The sequence below is a fragment of the Narcine bancroftii genome, chromosome 1, assembly GCF_036971445.1.
Source record: "Narcine bancroftii isolate sNarBan1 chromosome 1, sNarBan1.hap1, whole genome shotgun sequence".
Taxonomy (NCBI): Eukaryota; Metazoa; Chordata; class Chondrichthyes; order Torpediniformes; family Narcinidae; genus Narcine; species Narcine bancroftii.
In genome coordinates, this window is record NC_091469.1 from 41,643,643 (window position 1) to 41,664,867 (window position 21,225).

A 21,225-nucleotide genomic window follows, 5' to 3' on the forward strand; every position below is an offset into this window, starting at 1 on the left:
CACTGATCCATAAAAGTAACTGTTTCTCTCTCTACACAGATGCTACCTGACAAGCTGAGCATTATTTTTTAAATGGTGGCAACACAACGGATGTCAGTTTTTGTGTTGAGCAATACTATTTCTATTCTACTGTTCTAATCCAATGATTTAGCCATTCCATTGAACTAGTCACCTTCCATAATTATCATTTTACACCAACTCCAACACCTTGTTCCCCACTTATTTAACCTGTGACCAATGCAACCCCAAACTTACCAACCATCTCATCCCCCCAATTGCAGAATTTGTTTGGTAAATACTGGAGGACTTGTTGAAACCATATGGTAATAATTCAAACACAGAAGGGGGCGTACCAGGCTTTATATTGGGAAATGAACCTGGCCAGGTGATTGAAGTTTCAGTAGGAGAACACTTTGGGAAGAAACAGTGATCATATTTCTGTAAGTTTTAAGATACTTATTGACAAGGATAAGGCAGAGTCTTGGGGGAAGATGCTAATTTAGAGGAAAGTGAATTACATTATTAGACAGGAAAGAGGAATAATACATTGGGGGCATCTATTTATGGGTAAATGCACAAATGACATAAAAATCGACTGATAAGAGTTCAGGACCTGCATGTTCTTGTGAAGATGAAAGATAGGGATGGCAAGCTTCAAGTACCTTGGATGCCAAGAGATGTTGCAAGTTCAGTCAAAATGAAAAAGGAAGCGCGTACAAACTTCAGAAACTGAAATCAGACAAGGCACTTACGGAATATAAAGGAAACAGGAAAGAACTGAAACAAGTAATCAAGGCAAGTAGAATTTATTTTTTTTTTTTAAACCCACATTTTCTAAAATATTATTAAAAATAAGTGGGTTGCTAGGGAAAGAGTTGCTCCATTCAAAGGCAAAGGAGGAAATTTGTGCACAGGTTCAGAGGAAAGGGCAATAGTACTTCATTTTGGTATTTATGAAGGACAGGGAGGAAAGTGAGATCAAGTAAGATATATTGAAGTACAAATTTCAATGCACATGTACAATATACAATGTGTATAACCATAAAATCATTACAATTATTATAGGCAGTGTTGATATTGAGGCAGAAGTGGTTTTGGTCTCTTGAACGTTAAAGTACACAAGTCCAAGCATTAAAAGTCCATAGTACTGAGCGAGGCAAGGTAATAGATTGCTGGGGCCTTGTTAGAGATTTTGGTATACTCTTCAACCACAGGCAAGGTCTCAGAAGACAGAAACACTGCCAGTGTTGTTCTTTTGCTTAAGGGCAATTGAAATACTTCAAGGAATTATAGATCAATGTAGAAAATTATTAAAGATTCTTATATACAGGATTTACCTGCTTTTAGAAAGGTATGGATTTGTTAAAAATAATCAACGTAACTTTATTTGCTGAATGATTTTTTTTAAAAAAACATGGTGATAAAGATGATCAATGAGGGTAGGGCAGTACAGGTAGTCCACATGAACTTCAGGAAAAAATTTCACGAGACCCCTCAGTGAACTGATCAAGAACATTAAGCCACGTGGGATCTATAATCATGAGCTGATCCATCCTCCCATTCAGCCCCACTCTTCAGAACCTTGGGAATGGGGCAGGAATTTGAAATGGTTAGCCTCTGCGAGATCCATCCTATTCCAGCAGACAAAGCGAAGGTGCTGAAACAAAACGATCTCCCAGACTGCGATGTATAGGAGGCGTCAACGCGAGTACCCGATGCAGTTGCTCCACTTGGATGAACTGTTTGGACTCGCTCCCACAGGCACGTGTCCTTCCTATTTGCTTAGGTAGGTCGACTCCCCCTTTCCCATGTTCTGCTGCTCTCTCGCCTCCTCAAGCGCCACGACACCAAATCACACTGCTGTTGCCATTTCCCCGAAAATTATCACTCCTTCCCTCTGTTACCTCGCCCACCCACCCAGTCAGCGCGTTTGGGTCAGGGCTCTCACCCGCACACCATCTGCAGCTCCTCCACCATGTCCGCGGGGATAGACGGTTCGGCCACGAGCTGCTGTCTCGCCTCCCCTTCCTCTTCCCCATCATGATCCAGCGACAAGTCCGTCTTCAGCTTTTCTCGCCACAGCCGGCCGAAGTCACCGACGTTGAAAGCTTTTGTGTTTACATCCGGCAACTCATAGTCGGGGGCATTGTAAGAGCCCGTGACTGAAGTGGAACACGCCTCGCTAGGCCCTGACGCCATCTTTTCGGTTGGTGGGAACGCGAAGCATTATGGGGATTGAAGTTCGACGCGGAAATGATGTCGTCATCATCGAGTGCGACACCCTGTGAGTACTGGAGGAAGCCAACAGAGAGAAAGAAGCCTGCAGAACCCAAAGGTCGGTCATCTCCTATGGAAACCTCAGAGGTGACGTTTAAAGTAAAAGGGTGCCTGCCAAAACGCTAATTTATATGTTAAACTTTTTTTTTAATCAACATTTTGTCGCGAGGATTGATATGGAATTAAAAACAGAATATGCTGGATAAAGCAAGTCAAGCAGCGTGTGTGGACAGAGAAAAGCAAACTTCATAACATGATGCAGGTCATAGAACCGAGACGTTGGGGAACATCATTAGCTCGAATCTCTTGTCTCCCGTTACCTCCCATTTCACAGGGTGACCTGCCCAGTGCAAAGAAAATGATAAAAAACCCGCTTTCAATCAATTTACGTTCCATTGTCAAATTTTTAAAAAAAACTGCAAGGAGGGGGGGCAGTCCCAAGTTGGCAATTTGAATAGTGAAGAAAGGTTTTAGATTAATACTGGGCACAAAATGCACGGTCTCCAGCTCAGCTCAGCGTTTTTATGTGCTCCAAAGAAGAAAATTACCGATAAAAGGTTCTCCCGATGCACTAGAAAGGTCCTTCCCATACTGCTTCTGCAATCTTTCTAAGGTCCACTGGCAAGGCAAGATTAGTGTCCTCTTCCCAGCCAAAATTCCCAGCAACTTCTTACAGTCTTTTCTCCTATCTTGTTTTCCATTGTCCTATTACCTCTTGGCTCCTTCCATCACCATTCCCCTTTTCCTGCTTGATATGTCCCCTTCCTAACCTAGTTTGGAAAAGGGGTTCTGAGCATAAATGTCTCCATGAAACCTGACGAACTTTCTGACTGATTCCAGCTTTTTGTTGTTTGCTCAAGATTCCAGCATCTTCAATTCTTGTGTTTCCCAAACTTTTGGGCTCTGATTGACAGGTCATGAATTTTGCATTCCAAAACATTTTGGGACCTGGATCATTCAGGAGATTGAGGGCATGATAGACAAGAATTAAAGGGACACAGTCACACCTAGGAGGGAGAGGGAAAGTGAACAAGCAGTCAATGCAGTGTACCCTTGAGGCTATCCCTCTCAATTACATCTATGTATACCATTTTGGATTCTTGTTGAAGGGGGATGACCTACCATGGTGTCAGATCTCTGGCACAGTCTGGCCTTGTGATGTGAGCTTGTATGGTTGTATAATCAACTGTTTGATGGTAAACTTTTAGTAACTTGTAAAATATATTGTTTCTACACTTCTGCAGTTTCTTGTCTGCAAGGTTCATCAGATGTCTTATTTAAACTGGTTCATATCAAGATTCCTTTGTTGTCATGGAATAATATACAAAATATAATAATACACAAAATTTGTCAACTTTTGCTTTCTGTAAAAGCACACAAAGAGCAACTATTAGCATCAACCGGGGCCCCCCAAAAATACAAGGTTTAGTAATAGAAGGAGAAGCAAAAGAGAGTCCCTTCAGAGACACCGAGTGTCTGTGGATTCGCCTCCAGCACCCCCGCAACCTCTACAGCCATACAGACTCCTATCCACTCCTTTAGCAAACCCAAGTTCCAGTTTGGAACCTCTAAAACAGGAAGCTTTCAGTGTCTGAGGCACTTTGGAATCTTTGTCATATATCTTGTTCTCATAAGCTATTCTCCAGTTGCCTGCAGTCTGGTGGGAGTTCTTCAGCCACCAATCTAATCTCCAGCAGACTACAGTCTGGTTTCAGACTTTCAGCCACCAGTCTCCAGCAGCCTTCAGCCTGTGGAGTATGGAGCATCAATTTGCAGTACAAAAGGAAATCATGTGATCAAATTGCCATGTTATTTGCTGTCTAGGTTACTTACTTTGTGGTTGCCTTGCTCCTTGGCACTGGCTGGCCTTGTCTGACGTATACTATGATGTACATCTACTAAAATAGCTGTAACCCTAAAATTTGCATCCCATTTTTGACTTCTGAAGAACCTTGTGGGCAACATTATCTTCAGATCTAACAGTATCATGTCTAAACCTTTTACAATCTAAAAAGTCTAAGGAGATTTCATATGTCGTCAAATACTCTTAGTGAATTTCTAGAGGTTTACGGCAGAAAGTATACTGAATGGTTGCATCATGGCATGGTTTGGAAACTTGAGCCCAGAAAGCTGCAGAAAATGACAAACCCAGCCATGTTCATCACGAATGCTGACTTCCCATCCATTGAAACCATCTATGTTAAATGCTCAAGAAGGTAGTCAACATCAAGGATTTCCATCACCGTGGTAACAATCTCTTCTCGCTGCAGCCTTCAGGCAGCAAGTACAAAATCCTGAAGTCCAACATCTCAAGATTCAGGAACAGTTTTTTTTCCCCCAACAGCTATCAGGATTTTTGAACATCCCTTTGACTCCCTAACCATAATCTACTTTAGGACTGCCAAAGGATCTCCATGTGCTAATGAAACATCACTTCCAGCAACTCAAACTGTGAATATGTATTTATCTAACCTTTTATATTTATGATAACTTTTCCTGTACTAGCACATTGTGGTAATTTATTAATTTAATGTAGCTGGTGTATCTTATACATTTGTGTAAGAATTCTGGTGTACCGATACTTCGAACATTTATATGATAATAAAGTCTCAACTCTTCATTGAGACAGTGTTCAAAGTTCAAATTTATTGTTAGAGTATGTACATGACATCACATGAGATTCTTCTCCTGTGAACCAGGCAGAATTTCTATTTATCAGTATTTGAGAAGAAATATGTATACAAAGATAGAAATGTAAACAAACTGCAAATACAGGAAAAAAAAATCAGAAATAATGTGAAAAGTAAGAGTCCTTAGCTGAGTCTCTTATTGAGTCTGTGGTTTAGGAGTCTGATGGTTAAGGGGTAGCAACTGTTCCTGAACCTGGTGATACGGATCCTGATCTCAGCAGCAAGAAAAGAGATTGACCTGGTGTGGTGGATCCTTGATGATTGCTGCTGCTCTCCAACAGCAGCATTCAATGTAGATTTTCTCAATGGTAGGGATAGTTTTGCCTGTGATGTACTGGGCAGTGTCCACTATCTTTTGGAGGGCTTTCCACTCAGAGGCATTGTTGCCCCATACCAGGCCGTGATGCAGCCAGTCAGCACCCATTCTGCCACAACTCCGTGGAAGTTTGCCATGGTTTCCAATGACACACCAAATCTATGCAACTCCTCAGGAAGTAGATGCACTGATGTAATTTCTTCACAATAACATTGGTATGGTGGGTCCTTCTAGATAGTGACTCTTAGTGATTTAAATTTAAATGTACGAGGCCAGAGTCAGAGAGGTCAGAGTGGGAGTGGGATGGAGAATTAAAGTGATAGGTGACTTAAAGCTCAGTTCAGCTTCACTGACAGTGAGGTTGCTCTGCCCTATTTACAAATGGTTTCTTTGTTAATGAGGAGGTTGTAGCGGGAGCACAGTGCGGTATTGCGAACTGCTACTGTCAGTTCACAGACTTTCCTGACACATCGTGGGCTAGCAGTGCTGGGCACCAAAGTACAGCGAGTGGATCAGATGAAGCCCCTGCCTAAAGACACGAGGCGCTAATGGCTCATAGCTTTAACCTGCTGGTCCTGTGGACCAGCAACTGTTCACTAACGAACTCATTAACAGACAGGGAATAAAAGGTCTGTGTACGTCTGCAATAAACCACTCTTGAGTTGACTACCTTTGTGTGTGTTTGCCTTTATTTAGTAGCATCTACCATAGTAGCCGCTACAAGGTCGCACAACAAATACACCAGGGTAAGTGATTCAAGAACTAGAGGGCAGAGGTTTAAGTTGAAGGGGGAGAGATTTAAAAGGGACCTGAGGGATAACTTTTTCACTCAGAGCGTAGTCTGTATTTAGAATGATCTTCTAGAGGAGCAGTTATGATGTTGATATCTAAGTATATATATGAAGAGTTGAGGATACAGACCAAATACAGGAAAATGGGACTCGGCCAGAATGTCATCTTGGTTGGCATGAATGAGTTGATCTGCAAAGCATTTTCTGTGGTATATTGGCTCTGTAACTATGACAGTAACACATAAAATTGAATGAAGTGCAAGTTACAATTGCTGTCTGACCTGGAACCTAAGGTAAAAGGGTACCATCTTTAGAGGCTCTGATAGTGAAAGTGCTGTAGTTTTGGATAGAAGGGAGTTCTTGCTTTGACTTCTTTCTGGCACTCAGTGCTGGTTACTGCATGCTTGTGGATATTGCACAAGGTCATTACCTAGCCTAATGATAGGACATTCTCTCTATGATTGAAAACCTAGACGATATTTAGTAGAAGAACACAAATAGAGGCTCTGATAGCTCAGTGGTTAGAGTACTGGTCATGTAAACCAGAAGTCACGAGTTTGTTCCTTGCTGGAGCCTCATTTCTGTGAGGGGTGTTGGTCAAAGTTGCGACTCTCTGCCTTCCTTACGGTAGGCACAGCTAAAGAATTTCATGTATGTTACATTCTAAATGTCATAATACACGACAATAATGGGACCTTTACCTTTACCTTCCTCTTGACTAAGCACTCTCCAATGCATCTCCCACAGGTGTATTCACAGGTGCCAAGCAAAGGAGAGGAGATTGTGACTATTACAAATAATATTTAAAATTAGGTTAGGTAGTACTATATTCAAACTTGAAAATGCCTTTTGAATGCAGCTGTCGGCTTCTCATCCCACTTTAAATCTTTGGGCTGTCCAGGTAGAAGTTTGAAGAGGGGTTACATAATTCTAGCTGCCACTGGTAAAAATCAGTGGGAAAAATTTACCATGCCTACGAATACCATCAGAACCTGATGGTATCCTCTTACCAGGATGATTTTGGAGAAGATTTTAGAGTCATGACGGTTAGCGGTAAAATCCTGGATATGAGGAACTGGATACCTGTCTGCAGTCATGGCGTCACTGAACTGGCGATAATCTCCATGAGGTCTTCATCCCCAGACAGCTTTCGGTACTATGTGTGGGAGGGGTGCCCATGGACTGTTCAAGCAACGAACCATCTCCATCTCTTCCATCTTCCGGACCTCCTCCCTGGTGAGTTGCAGCTTGTCAGGAGGTAGTCTGCGTTCCCGGGCATGTAGCAGTGCTCCTTCCAAGGGAATATGGTGCTGGATGCAGTGCTTGGGTACAGCTACAGAGAACTGCAGTCTGACAGTGCTCGGGAGTTCCGCCAAGATTTAGACATACTCGTTTTGAGAAACAGTCACTGAGTCCAGATGGGGTGCCAGCAGAGTGGCTTGGTGTAAGGCAAGCGATTCAAAAGTTTTGGAATTGACCAATCAACACCCCTTCAGGCAGTGAACTTGGAAGAAGTTTTCACCCCTCAGGGGTTGCGACACATTGGTCAACATGAAGGTCCACTTAAAATGGCAGGAGCTGAACTCAAGCAGGATGGTTCGTACACCATATATTTTAATAGTGCTGCTGTTGGCAACAGCGAGGGAAGGCCTAGACTTTCCAGCACAGGTGCACCAGCTTGTGGGAGGTAAAATGCTGACCTGCTCCTGTTTTGACAAGAAAACGCTGACCAGAATGCCAACCCCATAAGTACAGGAGGCTGTCTCAGTGGCCGTCTAACATACCCATTAGTGACAGCCAGCCCAGGCATTTCCTATGTGCGAGCAAGGCGGGCAACAGCAGCGGGCCACAGAACCCCACCTCTGGTGGTAATAGCACCAATGCTCCTTTTCTGGGCTTTCATCTGCTGTAGCTGACATTGCCCTGTTTTCTGGGGCAGGGAACAACCGAGTGCCATGGCATGAGGCAGCAACATGGTCGATGGTCACCCCGCCATGTTGCTTGATGTACCATAGGACGTCGGTGCGGGCCTCCAACCTACAGGGGTCACCAAATTGTCATCTGCCAGAAGTAGGCGAATGTTCTCTGGCATTTGCTCCAGGAATATCTGCTCGAACAGCAGGCAGGGTTTATGGCTGTCCATAAGCACCAGCATGTTATTCATAATGGCAGATGGTGTTCAGTCACCTCGGCTGTCCATGCATAGTAGCCACGCTGCTCATTCACAGCGGGAAAGCCCGAAAGTACTGATGAGGAGTGCTTTAACAGCTTCTTACCTGGCGACAGTAGGGGGTTGATGCACAAAATCGATAATGCTTCTGCGGTCTCTTGGTCGAGTGAGCTGACCATGTAGTAATACTTCGTGATGTCCGCAGATCCAAATGGTAGGCAGTTTAAGTGAAACTGTGTTCTGTACATTAACATCTTATATCATGGTGTCCAAAATTGCCGTTTGGGCCCATTGGGGTCACCAATGTAGATGTGAGGAGGTGCAGCAAACAAAACACACTGACAGGTGTGAGTGAGCTAGACCAACTGACTTTAATAGAACCCTTGCATGCGCTTAATTCCTTCAGAACCTGATGATGCTCGCGACTTCCGGAACTTTTATGATGTCAGCTCCAAGCACTGGAACCGCACCTGGCACGTAAGGGCTTTCTGCCCCCTGCCGGACCTCAGCTTGGTAACCTGGTTCCTTGCAGGGTGGCTTAGCCTGCACACCTTGTATTTAATTACTTTGACTTAACAGATACATATTAAGTACGATTATTTAATAATAATGTCATAAAATCACTCCCTACGACAGTTCATTGCTCATGTACATTGTGTGACTTTCATTGACTAAAAATACAGCACAAATTCTGTTTATCAAAGTGGAAGCACCACAGACATATGACTATTAGTTACAGTATATAAAATTTACTTTGAAAACTGAGTGACAGTCTTTCAGATTTTGTTACTTGAAGCATGCTATATTGATTGACCAAAGTTGAGAAACAAATCATTTGATACATACATTTAGTAGTAAATAGAACAGGATAAAGACTACAATAAAATACAGATTAGATTAATGAACCACATCTTTGACAGGAAACTGAACGTGCAATAATTATTTCATACCATTTATATAATTGAGGTTGAAAAAAAGATTTGCATATGTTAAGCTGACCACCTTGCTTCCAGATAACAAGGCAGAATCCTTTTCCTTTGTAAAATGTGTGATGTGAATACCAATACACAAAAGTGATGGAAAGTCAGTAGGTCATGTAGCATCCAGAGGAAGTGAAAGGCAATCAGTACTTTAGGCGTGAGCCCTTTGTCAGTAATCTGGAAAAACAGGTAGGTGTTTGAATAAAAAGATGAGGGAGAAGAAAAGGAGGAGGAGAGGTAATAGGTAAGAGATTGAGAAGTAATGGTGGAGAGGGCAGAGGGCTAAGAAGAAAGCTCACTGATAGGAGAAGGAAGAGATGGGGATGGGAGCTCGAAGAAATGTCAAAAGGATAGGGAAAGAGGGAGAAACTAGAGGAGTTAATGGAAATTGGTGATTGATATTGGTGCCGTCTGGTTAGATACTGCTGAGACAGAATATATGGTATGGAGACAGAGCATGGATCTGAGTAGATGTTGACATCATATATCAACTCCCTCTTCCTGTTTGATTTAGCAAAGAACTCTATGCAGTACACAAACAAATCAGGAGAGAGTGGGCAGCCTGCCTGACTCCTGACCTGATGTGGAAGCTTTATGTTTCCCACCCACTGATTTGAATTGCACATTGCTCAAGAGCATCTGAATCTAATTTCTGATTCATTCCATGTCTCATTTTGGAGATCATGTCCAGCATGTATGTGTGATATCCTGTCAAAGGCCTTCTCCTGACCAAGAAGGTGTTCACCATTCTGCCTGAACATTGGCAATGGTCTCTCTAAGCAGCATGAGGCTGTCAAATGTACAGCACAGGTTTGTTCTGGGTAGATCAGCTGTCCTCAGGTAGACTTGAACTGATTTTTTCTCCCGCCAGAAATAAACTTTATTGTATACAGAAAAGAAAACCATTCAATGTCTTTTAATATCTTTAGTGCCATATCCATACATTTTCATCATTGCACATTGTAACATTCATTCCCTATTAACCACCACTGTGGCACCTTGTCATTACGCCCCACTATGTGTTTGAGGGACTTCCCTTTGGTCTCAGCTGCTCAATGCTCAGTAACTGAAGAATTCTAGACTCCCACAGAACCCTTATGTTGGCTGCACCAAACCTCAGTGCGTCCCTCAGCATGTATTCCTGCAGCCTGGAATGTGTCAGTCACCATCATTGACCTCTGTGTGCTGAAAGACCAACAAGTTTCTGGCAGACCAAAGTGTGTCTATCACTGAGTTGATGATTTTTCAACAGCTCTAGATGTTTTTCTCTGCATGCATCCCTGGGAACAGCCCGTTTATCTCGTGTCCTCTCGTGCTACTGTTGGGAATGAACTGTGACTAGAACCATAGAACATTACAGTGCAGAAAACAGGTACTTTAACCCTTCTAGTCTGTGCCAAACACTATTCTCCCTAGTCCCAATGACCTGCACCTAGTCCATAGCCCTTCATACCCCTCCCATCCATGTACCTGTTCAAATTTTTCTTAAATGTGAAAATTGAGCCCGCAGTCACCACTTCAGCTGGCAGCTCATTCCACATTCTTATCACTCTCTGTGTGAAGAGTTTCTCCCTTTCATCTATACATTCTATGAAGAGGTAGGTGACTGCCTCTACTCCATCACAGACACCTTGGGAACAATGTGGATGATATTTCTATCATAGGAAGAATCTGACTGGGAGGGCCCCTCCCATTGCAAGTCGGGCTAAGTCCTGGTGCTTATGAGTGAATACTGGCAATAAGGCATTCCATCTGGACAATATGTTCAGGGAACCACCCCACAGTATCTATAAAGACCTTGTCTCTATGTCTGGAGGACATTCCATGCTGACCACTGGCTGATGGACATGTATTTCTGGAAAAAAGGTGTTTGGAAAAACCTTTCCACAAAGGATAGGTAGAGCGGCAATATCCATCTTACTGGGACATTGTGTAGCAACTGGCCCAGGCCTATCCTTGACAACACCTGGGACAGGTAGAACCTCAGCATTGAGTGGCACTTCATGCCCTCGTACTTTGGTTCCACAAGCTGCCATATACAAAGGTGGTCTTGAATGGCTTTGCACAGGATTCTGTCATCAATGCTCAGCAATGAAATGGGTCTCCTGTTCCTGATGCCCTCTTTCTACTTATTGATGAAAGTGATTTTGCCCTCCTGTGTGGATTCTAACATGCCTTCAGCCAAAACCAGAGGATTGTAAACTTCCAACAGGACCAAGCCCATCCAGGCTCACAGAGTACAGCTCAGCCAGTAGTAAGTGGTTGTTTTTGGGAATATAATTTGACTCTGGAATGGATAAAGCCAATCAGCTAGTCCAGACTCTCACGATTGCTGAGATCTAAGAAGTTTGGATAGAGGACAGAAGGTTGTGAAATACTGTGCTATCTGTGGCCTTCCTGTATGTCCATGTGCAATGATGTGACTGAGCTGTCGTTTTCTTTAAGGCTGTGATCACATAGCTCGGTGGTGAATATTTTAGAAGAAGCCCACATATATCTCATCCTGCTCCACTGGGCAGTCTCTAGGTTTTGAAGATGATCTTGGCGGATTTCATGGTAAAAAAAACAAGGCTTGCAGTATCTTCTCCTCTCCTTCAAATCCCATGTGCGCTCCGCCCCTGCCGCCAATTCACTGAAGAGGGAGGAATTGCTGCAGATCTGTCTGGAGTGGCACAATTACCTCTGACACTGAATTGATCCCTGAACACTTTTGAGGATAGGGAGCCTCTTGATTGATTGCTTCTCATTTGTTCATCAGGGAGTCAAAAAGGGGCTTCACGATTCTCCAACTTGTATAATCCCTCTTTAGTTCCTTAACATTTTTTGGGGTCAGTACTTCATGTTCAACTTCTATGTTCCTGTGCCTGCCTTTTGGCCCTTCTTCAGGGGACAGGAGCCATAAAGGAGACAAAGGTCAGAGAAAAACATCAGCATGACATCAGTTCTTCTGATAGTGATCAGTCACTGATGCATTCACTGATCACATAACCATCACCTTATTCTGATTCCATGTGGAAAAAGTCATGCACTTTAAATCTAATAAATGACTTCATTGTTTCAGCCAGTTTTAAAAATCAAACTGATAAGGTAATAAAACCAGAAAGGATTTCTTGAAACCATTAATGTGTGTTCAGGTTAGACAGTGAGGTCCTGTCAAATTGACGGATGCCCATTTTTGGTGGATTGTACTTGTGAAATAACATGATGATAAACTTGGTGGTTTGTATGATACTTTTCTGGGAAGGCAGTCCTTGGTGCCTGCCACATTGACCACCGCCAGTGGGCTGATATCGCCTCAAACCGTGCATCTTGGCGCCTCACTGTTTGGCGGGCAGCAACCTCCTTTGAAGAAGACCGCAGAGCCCACCTCACTGACAAAAGGCAAAGGAGGAAAAACCCAACACCCAACCCCAACCAACCAATTTTCCCCTGCAGCCGCTGCAACCGTGTCTGCCTGTCCCGCATCGGACTTGTCAGCCACAAACGAGCCTGCAGCTGACGTGGACTTTTACCCCCTCCATAAATCTTCGTCCGCGAAGCCAAGCCATTATTTCTGGGAAGGGAGAGACTACAATCATAAAGGTGATTCACCCAGAATGCTTCTCAACCTTTTGGCTAAGATCAAGTGTATTATTGACCTCTGGCTGATCAATTGGATATCTGAGGATCAGCACTTACATGAGGCCCAAGGTAAGGTGTATTATAGAACAGCTTTCTCATCTTTTGTGCACTAAACACCAAGACCCTTCCTGTCACAATTTTGTGATTTCACAACAACCAGAAGAAATGTTTGTTTCACAAATGTAGGGCAAGAGAGATGGTTGTTGGAAAGATTAAAGAATGGGTTGATTAAAAAAAATCAGATAGCGGGATGAAGGAACAAATTGGAGCATGATGACGGGATTTGGGCAGTAATGCTGTGGGTCGGGAGATTGGGTGAAAGAGTGATGGAAAGTCAATCAGTGAGGAGTAAAGGCGATCTGGAGCCTGAGTCAGGGACAGGGATAGGGTTACACAGTGAAAAACATTTAAAAACAGAACCTTTTCATGATTTTCCTTTTATTGTGTGTGCCTGTGTATGTGTGTGTGTCACTGTGCAGCATACAGATATGTTTAAAAACTGAAGAACATAAGAAGAAGGAGCACAAAATTGATTTCCCATAATTTGAACTGCTCTGCCGTGCATCAAGATGATGGGTGTAATTTTCTTGAACAGATCTCATACTGATAACAATAATGAGCTTAATATATATATTGTATAATGTACATATGCACCAACATTTTTACTTGCTTCAGCTGAACAGGTACTTTATAAAGTAAAAACTACAATAGCAATTTTTTTTATTACAATAGAAAGAAAAAGGGACAATAAATACTGAAGTAAAATCACCAATATTACTGTGCAAAACAGTGTGAGCAATAGTGCAGACAATCCTTTTGTAGTGTTGAAGCAGTATATAATTAGTGCTGTTGGAAACAAACTAAACCTGAACCTGGAGGTGCTGGTGTTCGGGCTTCTGAACCTTCTCCCCAAAGGTTGTGATCAGGGTTATGGGGGTCCTTAATGATGTTGAGTGCCTTCTTGAGACAGTGTCTCACATAGATATTTTCAATGGATGCTATGCAAGGTTTAAGAGGCATATAGATGTACATATGAACAGACAGGGAATAGCTGATTACTGACCCTTTGCAGGCAGATGGAATTTAATAGGTTGGAATCATGGTCAGGGCAGACATGGTAGGTTGGGCCTGTTCCTGTGTGTACTATTCTACATTCTAGAGGGTGTAAATGCTAGCAATAATTTGCCAGAGGGGATGGTGGAGACAAATATAATTATAACTTTTAAAAGGCATTTAGGCAAATACTTGCATAGGAAAGGCATTGAGGGATGCTGGCCTAATCCAGTCAAATGGAATAGCACAGAGAGGCACTGCAGTGAGAATGGGAGGTGGGCTAAATGGCCCATTTCTGTGCTGCACAAATCGATGAAGTCTAGTATATTATTTGCCTGTCTCACCACACAACTGTGAGTTTACCTCAGTTGAAATTCTTTTTTCAAGCCGTCACTTTTATTTATCGTTCATACCATGCTTGCATAGCAGACGAGACAGCATTTCTCCAGGACCAGGGAGCATATTTACATAAATATGTTATAATAGAAGTTAAATTCATTAAAATATTAAGACATATGCAGTAACAGATCATAGTACCCTATCCACAAATGTTTTGGGAGTTCAGGAGTCTGATGGCTTGTGGGGGGAAAAAAAACTGTTGCCCAATCTGGACATAAGGACCTGAGCTCTGCAGTACCTCCTACCAGATGTCAGAAGGGAGAACAGTTTACATGAGGGATGTGTGGAATCCTTCACAATGTTTATTGTCTTTCACCTATATTGAAAGTTGTAGATGTCCTTCATGGCAGGAAGAGAGCCCCAATTATCTTTTCCACTGACTTCACTATCCTCTGCAGGACCTTGCGGTCTGAGGAGGTACAGTTTCCAAACCAGGCAGTGATGCAGTTGCACAGGATGCTCTCAATACATCCTCTGTAGAATGTAGTGAGGATGGAGGGTGAGAGATGAACTTCCCTCAGCTTTCACAGAAAGTAGAGATGCTGCTGGGCTTTCTTGACTATGAAGCTTGTATCAGGGGCTAGGTGAGATTATCTGTCTGGTCCATTTGTGGATTCCAGTTCGTTCGGTGGACCTCACGAAATGACCATACCCAAACTTTTGTCCTGATCATACTCTTTTATTCTGCAGAATTGTGAGCTATCTGCTCGCCTCACAAAGATATCTTCTCTATAAAGGCAGGCAGAGAGACTGACCTCTAGTTTCACAGTTTTTTTATTTGTTCAGTAAGTTTACACAATATATTCTTACCCAATGCAATTACTACCAAGTACAAATTCCATTGCTACATAAGATTGACAGACCTCCTTATTCATTGGTTCAGAGTAAATTCCTATAGTTCGTTGTTGTGCTAATTGATCCTTTTGAATTGCCTTGCCTGCCTTACTAGAATGCTGCAAAACCTAGCTGCATTCTCACTAGCTTTTAACCCCTTCCTTCCTCCCATTTATATTGCCAGATCAATTTTCAGTGGTTCCAATTCCTTCCTTTGACACACGAGGGTCCCACTGATAACAGGATAAAGAAAAAAAACACTTTATTGTCCTCCAGCTCCAAGGGACTTCCCCTCTCTTTTGCCCCAGCAACTGCTGCTCTTAAAAAAATTTTCTTGGTCCTGGTGGCGAGTAGCTTCACCAACACTGAGTGTGGTCTTTGTCTGGGGTCAGGGCACGTGAAGGAGGACCAATGAGCCCTTTCGATCTCCACTGATTCCCCCAAGCTTTCCTTCCCCAAATTGCCTGGATGCCAATGTTTAAAGAAGGCTAAGGGGTTTCTCCCCTCTATTCCTTCCTTTTAATCCCAGTATTTTAAGTGAATTCCGCCAGGTATAGTTTTCAAGAATATCAATTCTTTGCCATAAGCTCCCCCTTTCTGCCTCCCACGCTGCAGCTTCATTTTCAATTTGCCGTATCCTGTCCTCATTATTTCCTGTTCTTTCTTCCAATTCTGTTACCCTCCTTTTCAAAGCATTTAATACTGAATGACATTTGTCCAACTTGACATTTAACTGGCTTGTTTTTCTGCCCAAGTCCAATGAGAGTCTCTTTTCCATCGCCTGTTAAATTGTCCACAGTGATGGCTTTGAGTTCCCTCTTCTTCCCGACACCACCATCTTGGCTACCTTGTATAGCCCGACACCATCCTCTTTTTGACGGCACTGGTCTCCACATCACTCCTATTTCCCCCGGCTTCCCCAGGCAAGCCTGTTAAATTCTCTGGCTCAGGGTTTCTGCTTCCCACGTTCCTTCTCTGTCCTCTTCTGCCGCCTGTCAGAGCTCATTATTCTAGGTGGGGGGGGGGTGTATTACTCTCCTCGTCACTAGATGAGCTTGCGGAGGTGCTAGTTTGCTCCTCCCTAATGGGGCTGAGGACTCCCGCGCCTTCCTTTGCAGTCCCCTTACTTGTTGCTGGGCTCCGAACCTGCACTCCTGCCATTCTCCTCAAGGTGGCTGACTCTGTCTCAGCCCTTCTGCCAGCTCGATACCTCCCAGTGACCAGTCCCTGACCACACCACCAGTTTCTCCTGCTGCTACTCTGCTGGCCGAATGCTGGGGGCTCCCCCCACATCAGGTCGCTGCTGCTGCCATCATAGGTCTGAGCCATGTAAATTTATGTTTGGACCTAAATTCTCAAACATAAATTTACTGCAAATTCTGATCCATTGATAGCAAGAGTTGTCACAACAATGCCCATCCATGATGGCTGTACAAATCTGTCCAACAATGCCCATCCATGATGGCTGTACAAATCTATCCAATAGGGATGCATGTAAGATTGAAAGATCAGTTTTCTGGGGAAAAAAATGTTCACAAGTGAAAAGTTCAATTTGAATCAGTGTTGGAGTAATCCAAGAAAGAGAAATGAAGGGCAACTTCAGATTGTAGTATACAGGTAAACCCCGCTTCATGAATATTCGCTTTGTGAAAATTTGCTTATACAAAGAAACCCATGTTCGCTTTTATGAAGAAATTATAATGGGTTTTTGCTTTCACAAAAATTGCCTCCAATAGTAGTCAATGGGTCTTCTCTTTACAAATTTTTGGTTTATGAATGGTTTCTCAGGAATGCTCTACCTTTGTAAAGAGGGGTACCTGTACATGGGGAAATTAGCAGTGCTAACTTCCTCCATAGAGGAGATTTAATAGAGGTCTGTAAGATTCTTAGAGGCATAGATAAGGTGGACAACCAGGACTATTTTCCCAGGGCAGGAATAGCAAACGCTGGGGGACATAAGTACAAAGAGAAGGGAGAAAAGTTTAGGGGGGAGATCAGGGGTAAATTTATTTACATAGATAGTTGTGGGTGCCTGAAATGTCTTGCCAGGGATGGTGGTGGAGGCTGAAACATTGGGGGCACTTAAGAGATTCTTAGACAGGCACATGGATGAAAGAAAAACAGAGGGTTATGAGGTAGGAAGAGTTTAGTACTTTTTTTCTTTTTTATGGTAGGAATATATAGGTTGGCACAACATTGAGGGCCAAAGGGCTGTAGTGGACTGTAATGTTCTATGTTTTATGATTTTTATCATTTCAAGTTGAACCAAGTATCAAATAAACACTGTATGAAACGCAACCCTGCCTGCCTGTCCCGCATTAGACTTGTCAGTCACCAACAAGCCTGCAGCAGACGTGGACATACTCCTCCATAAATCTTCGTCCGTGAAGCCAAGCCAAAGAAAAAGAAAGGCAGCCTTGTACAGTTAGATTACACTGCATGTAGATTCATGGGCTCCAAAGTTTCACTCCAAGTAGAAAAAGAGATGTGTAGATAACAAGTTTATTGTACAATGTGCATATGCACTTAACTTCATACAAAGAATACAATAGTATACACAATTTGAATTAAAAAGAGAAAATAAATACAAAAGATAACTAATTAATATTCACAGTCATCTTGGTGCAAGAAAAAAGTGACAAGTGCTGACAATCCTTTTGTGATGTGCGAGCAGCCCATGATTAGCAAGAGGATATTCAAGAGTCTGATAGCTGTTGGAAAGAAACCTTTCTTGGTGCTGGTCTTCATTTATCTGCTCAAATGTCGCAATGAGAAAAGGTTGTGACCAAGGTGGCAGGGGTGCTTAATGATGTTGGCTTCCCTCTTGACAAGATAGCCCTTTTGATATTCTTTTCTTTGGCTTGGCTTCGCGGACGAAGATTTATGGAGGGGGTAAAAGTCCACGTCAGCTGCAGGCTCGTTTGTGGCTGACAAGTCCGATGCGGGACAGGCAGACATGGTTGCAGCGGCTGCAGGGGAAAAATGGTGGGTTGGGTGTTGGGTTTTTCCTCCTTTGCCTTTTGTCAGTGAGGTGGGCTCTGCGGTCTTCTTCAAAGGAGGTTGCTGCCCGCCAAACTGTGAGGCGCCAAGATGCACGGTTTGAGGCAATATCAGCCCACTGGCGGTGGTCAATGTGGCAGGCACCAAGAGATTTCTTTAGGCAGTCCTTGTACCTTTTCTTTGGTGCACCTCTGTCACGGTGGCCAGTGGAGAGCTCGCCATATAACACGATCTTGGGAAGGCGTGACCCACCCAGCGCAGCTGGATCTTCAGCAGCGTGGACTCGATGCTGTCAACCTCTGCCTTTTCATCCCTTTTGATATTGGATGCCTTCCTTATATGATAACTGTTTTGTTCCGTTAAATCATCCTTGTGAACCTCTGAACCCTCCCCAATGTCAGCACATCCTTTCTTAAATAAGGAGCCAAAACTGCTCACAATACTCAGAATCTGGTCTCACCAGTGCCTCATCAAGCATCAACATCACATCCCTGCTCTTATATTCTATTCCTCTTGGAATGAAGGCCAGATTTGCATTTGCCTTCTTCACCACTGACTCATATTGCAAGTTTATCTTCAGGCTATCCTGCATGAGGATCCCAGATATTTTCAATATTCTTCCCATTAAGAAAATTTCTACCCAAGTGCATGACTGTAAACTTTCTGACATTGTATTTCATTTGCCCATTCATTAATGTGTCTGTCCTTCTGGAGTGTCTCATGTTTCCTCTACAGTACTTGTTCCTCCACCTACCTTTGTATCATTTGCTAACTTGGCCATAAAGCCATTCATTCCATAATCTAAATCATTAATATACAGCATAAAAAAGAAGCAGCTGCAACTCCAATCCCCTGCGGAACACTATTATCAACTGGCAGGCAACTAGAATATGATCCTTGGGTAAAGAAAGTCAAGTACAGGGGTAGGTAAAGGAATGATGGGAACAGTAGAATCAGATGGGTGGGTACCTAAAATTAGAAAATTCAAACTTCAGTATTCAGGCTGAATATCATGTGTTGTTCCTCAAGTTTATGTTTGGCTTCTCCCTGGCAATGGATGAGGCAAAGGACAGACATTCATTCCTTGTAGGACAGACATTCCTCCAGCAATTTTTCACTCAGTATTCCAGCATCTGATTAATTAGGATTAATATGAGATAATATTGCAATTGAATATTTAGGATTAATTTAAAGCATAAGATTTACATATTTACATGTTGGTTAACAAAGGACTCTACATCACCTTTGTTGACCTCACCAAAGCCTTCGACACCGTGAGCAGGAAAGGGCTTTGGCAAATACTAGAGCGGATCGGATGCCCCCCAAAGTTCCTCAACATGGTTATCCAACTGCACGAAAACCAACAAGGTCAGGTCAGATACAGAAATGAGCTCTCTGAACCCTTCTCCATTAACAATGGTGTGAAGCAAGGCTGTGTTCTCGCACCAACCCTCTTTTCAATCTTCTTCAGCATGATGCTGAACCAAGACATTAAAGACCTCAACAATGAAGACGCTGTTTAAATCCGGTACCGCACGGATGGCAGTCTCTTCAATCTGAGGCGCCTGCAAACTCACACCAAGGCACAAGAGAAACTTGTCCGTGAACTACTCTTTGCAGACGATGCCGCTTTAGTTGCCCATTCAGAGCCAGCTCTTCAGCGCTTGACGTTCTGTTTTGCGGAAACTGCCAAAATGTTTGGCCTGGAAGTCAGCCTGAAGAAAACTGAGGTCCTCCATCAGCCAGCTCCCCACCATGACTACCAGCCCCCCCACATCTCCATCGGGCACACAAAACTCAAAACGGTCAACCAGTTTACCTATCTCGGCTGCACCATTTCATCAGATGCAAGGATCAACAACAAGATAGACAACAGACTCGCCAAGACAAATAGCGCCTTTGGAAGACTACACAAAAGAGTCTGGAAAAACAACCAACTGAAAAACCTCACAAAGATAAGCGTATACAGAGCCGTTGTCATACCCACACTCCTGTCGGCTCCGAATCATGGGTCCTCTACCGGCATCACCTACGGCTCCTAGAACGCTTCCACCAGCGTTGTGTCCGCTCCATCCTCAACATTCACTGGAGCGCTTTCATCCCTAACGTCGAAGTACTCGAGATGGCAGAGGCCGACAGCATCGAGTCCACGCTGCTGAAGATCCAGCTGTGCTGGGTGGGTCACGTCTCCAGAAGGGAGGACCATCGCCTTCCCAAGATCGTGTTATATGGCGAGCTCTCCACTGGCCACCGTGACAGAGGTGCACCAAAGAAAAGGTACAAGGACTGCCTAAAGAAATCTCTTGGTGCCTGCCACATTGACCACCGCCAGTGGGCTGATATCGCCTCAAACCGTGCATCTTGGCGCCTCACAGTTTGGCGGGCAGCAACCTCCTTTGAAGAAGACCGCAGAGCCCACCTCACTGACAAAAGGCAAAGGAGGAAAAACCCAACACCCAACCCCAACCAACCAATTTTCCCCTGCAACCGCTGCAACCGTGTCTGCCTGTCCCGCATCGGACTTGTCAGCCACAAACGAGCCTGCAGCTGACGTGGACATTTACCCCCTCCATAAATACTCGTCCGCGAAGCCAAACCAAAGAAAGAATAATGTAATCTTTATAATTTTTTAATATCCATTCCTTTCTTTTCAAATTCTCTCCAGTTTTTTTTAGGGAGGGGAGTTAAGGTTTTTTTTAGGGCCTTTGTGTGGGGGGGGGGGTGGCCTTCTTTTTTTTATTTCTGTTTTCTTTTTCAATTTGTAAAAGCCATGTATGACAAATTGTGAATGAAGTATATGTAATTAATTGTATGTATGGCATCTATAAATATAATTTAGAGAAAAAAATTTCAGCGCCTGTAGCTTTGGTGTGTCTATACAAAGACGGAACCAGGATTTTAGCCCCTGCGGGTTCACAGTAATCTTAACTCTTTTTACATCCCCATGTTCTCATCAACTGTTCTTACTCACTCCGAGATTCTACCACTGCTCTACACCTAAGAGACAATTTCCCCTGGACAATTCACTTATCCAAACGCACTTTCTCCCATGGGGAGAAAGGACAATGTTCACAGAAAGAGCACCGAAGGTCAC

The 21,225-nt window shown here is 43.4% G+C and overlaps 2 protein-coding genes across 8 annotated transcripts in view; one reads left to right on the plus strand and one right to left on the minus strand.

Moving 5' to 3' along the window:
* The window catches only part of snapc3 (small nuclear RNA activating complex, polypeptide 3), a 77,325-nt gene that overhangs the window by 55,070 nt on the left and 1,030 nt on the right, over positions 1-21,225 (minus strand). For 3 of the 6 annotated variants that reach the window (XM_069924811.1, XM_069924843.1, XM_069924833.1), the window contains exon 1: positions 1,949-2,233. The exons of 1 other annotated variant lie outside the window; for it this stretch is intronic. In XM_069924811.1, the coding sequence (XP_069780912.1) occupies positions 1,949-2,199 (251 nt within the window). In that variant the 5' untranslated portion in view covers positions 2,200-2,233. Of the gene's footprint in view, positions 1-1,948; positions 2,234-21,225 lie in introns of those variants that run through there. 2 more of the 6 variants (XM_069924801.1, XM_069924791.1) reach the window with 1 other exon arrangement.
* LOC138757445 (tetratricopeptide repeat protein 39B) overlaps positions 1,810-21,225 on the plus strand; it is a 182,885-nt gene continuing 163,469 nt past the window's right edge. The window contains exon 1 of one of the 2 annotated variants that reach the window (XM_069924743.1): positions 1,810-2,364. The gene's annotated coding sequence lies outside the window, so the exon portion shown is untranslated. The remainder of the gene's footprint in view (positions 2,365-21,225) is intronic. The other variant, XM_069924748.1, reaches the window with a different exon arrangement.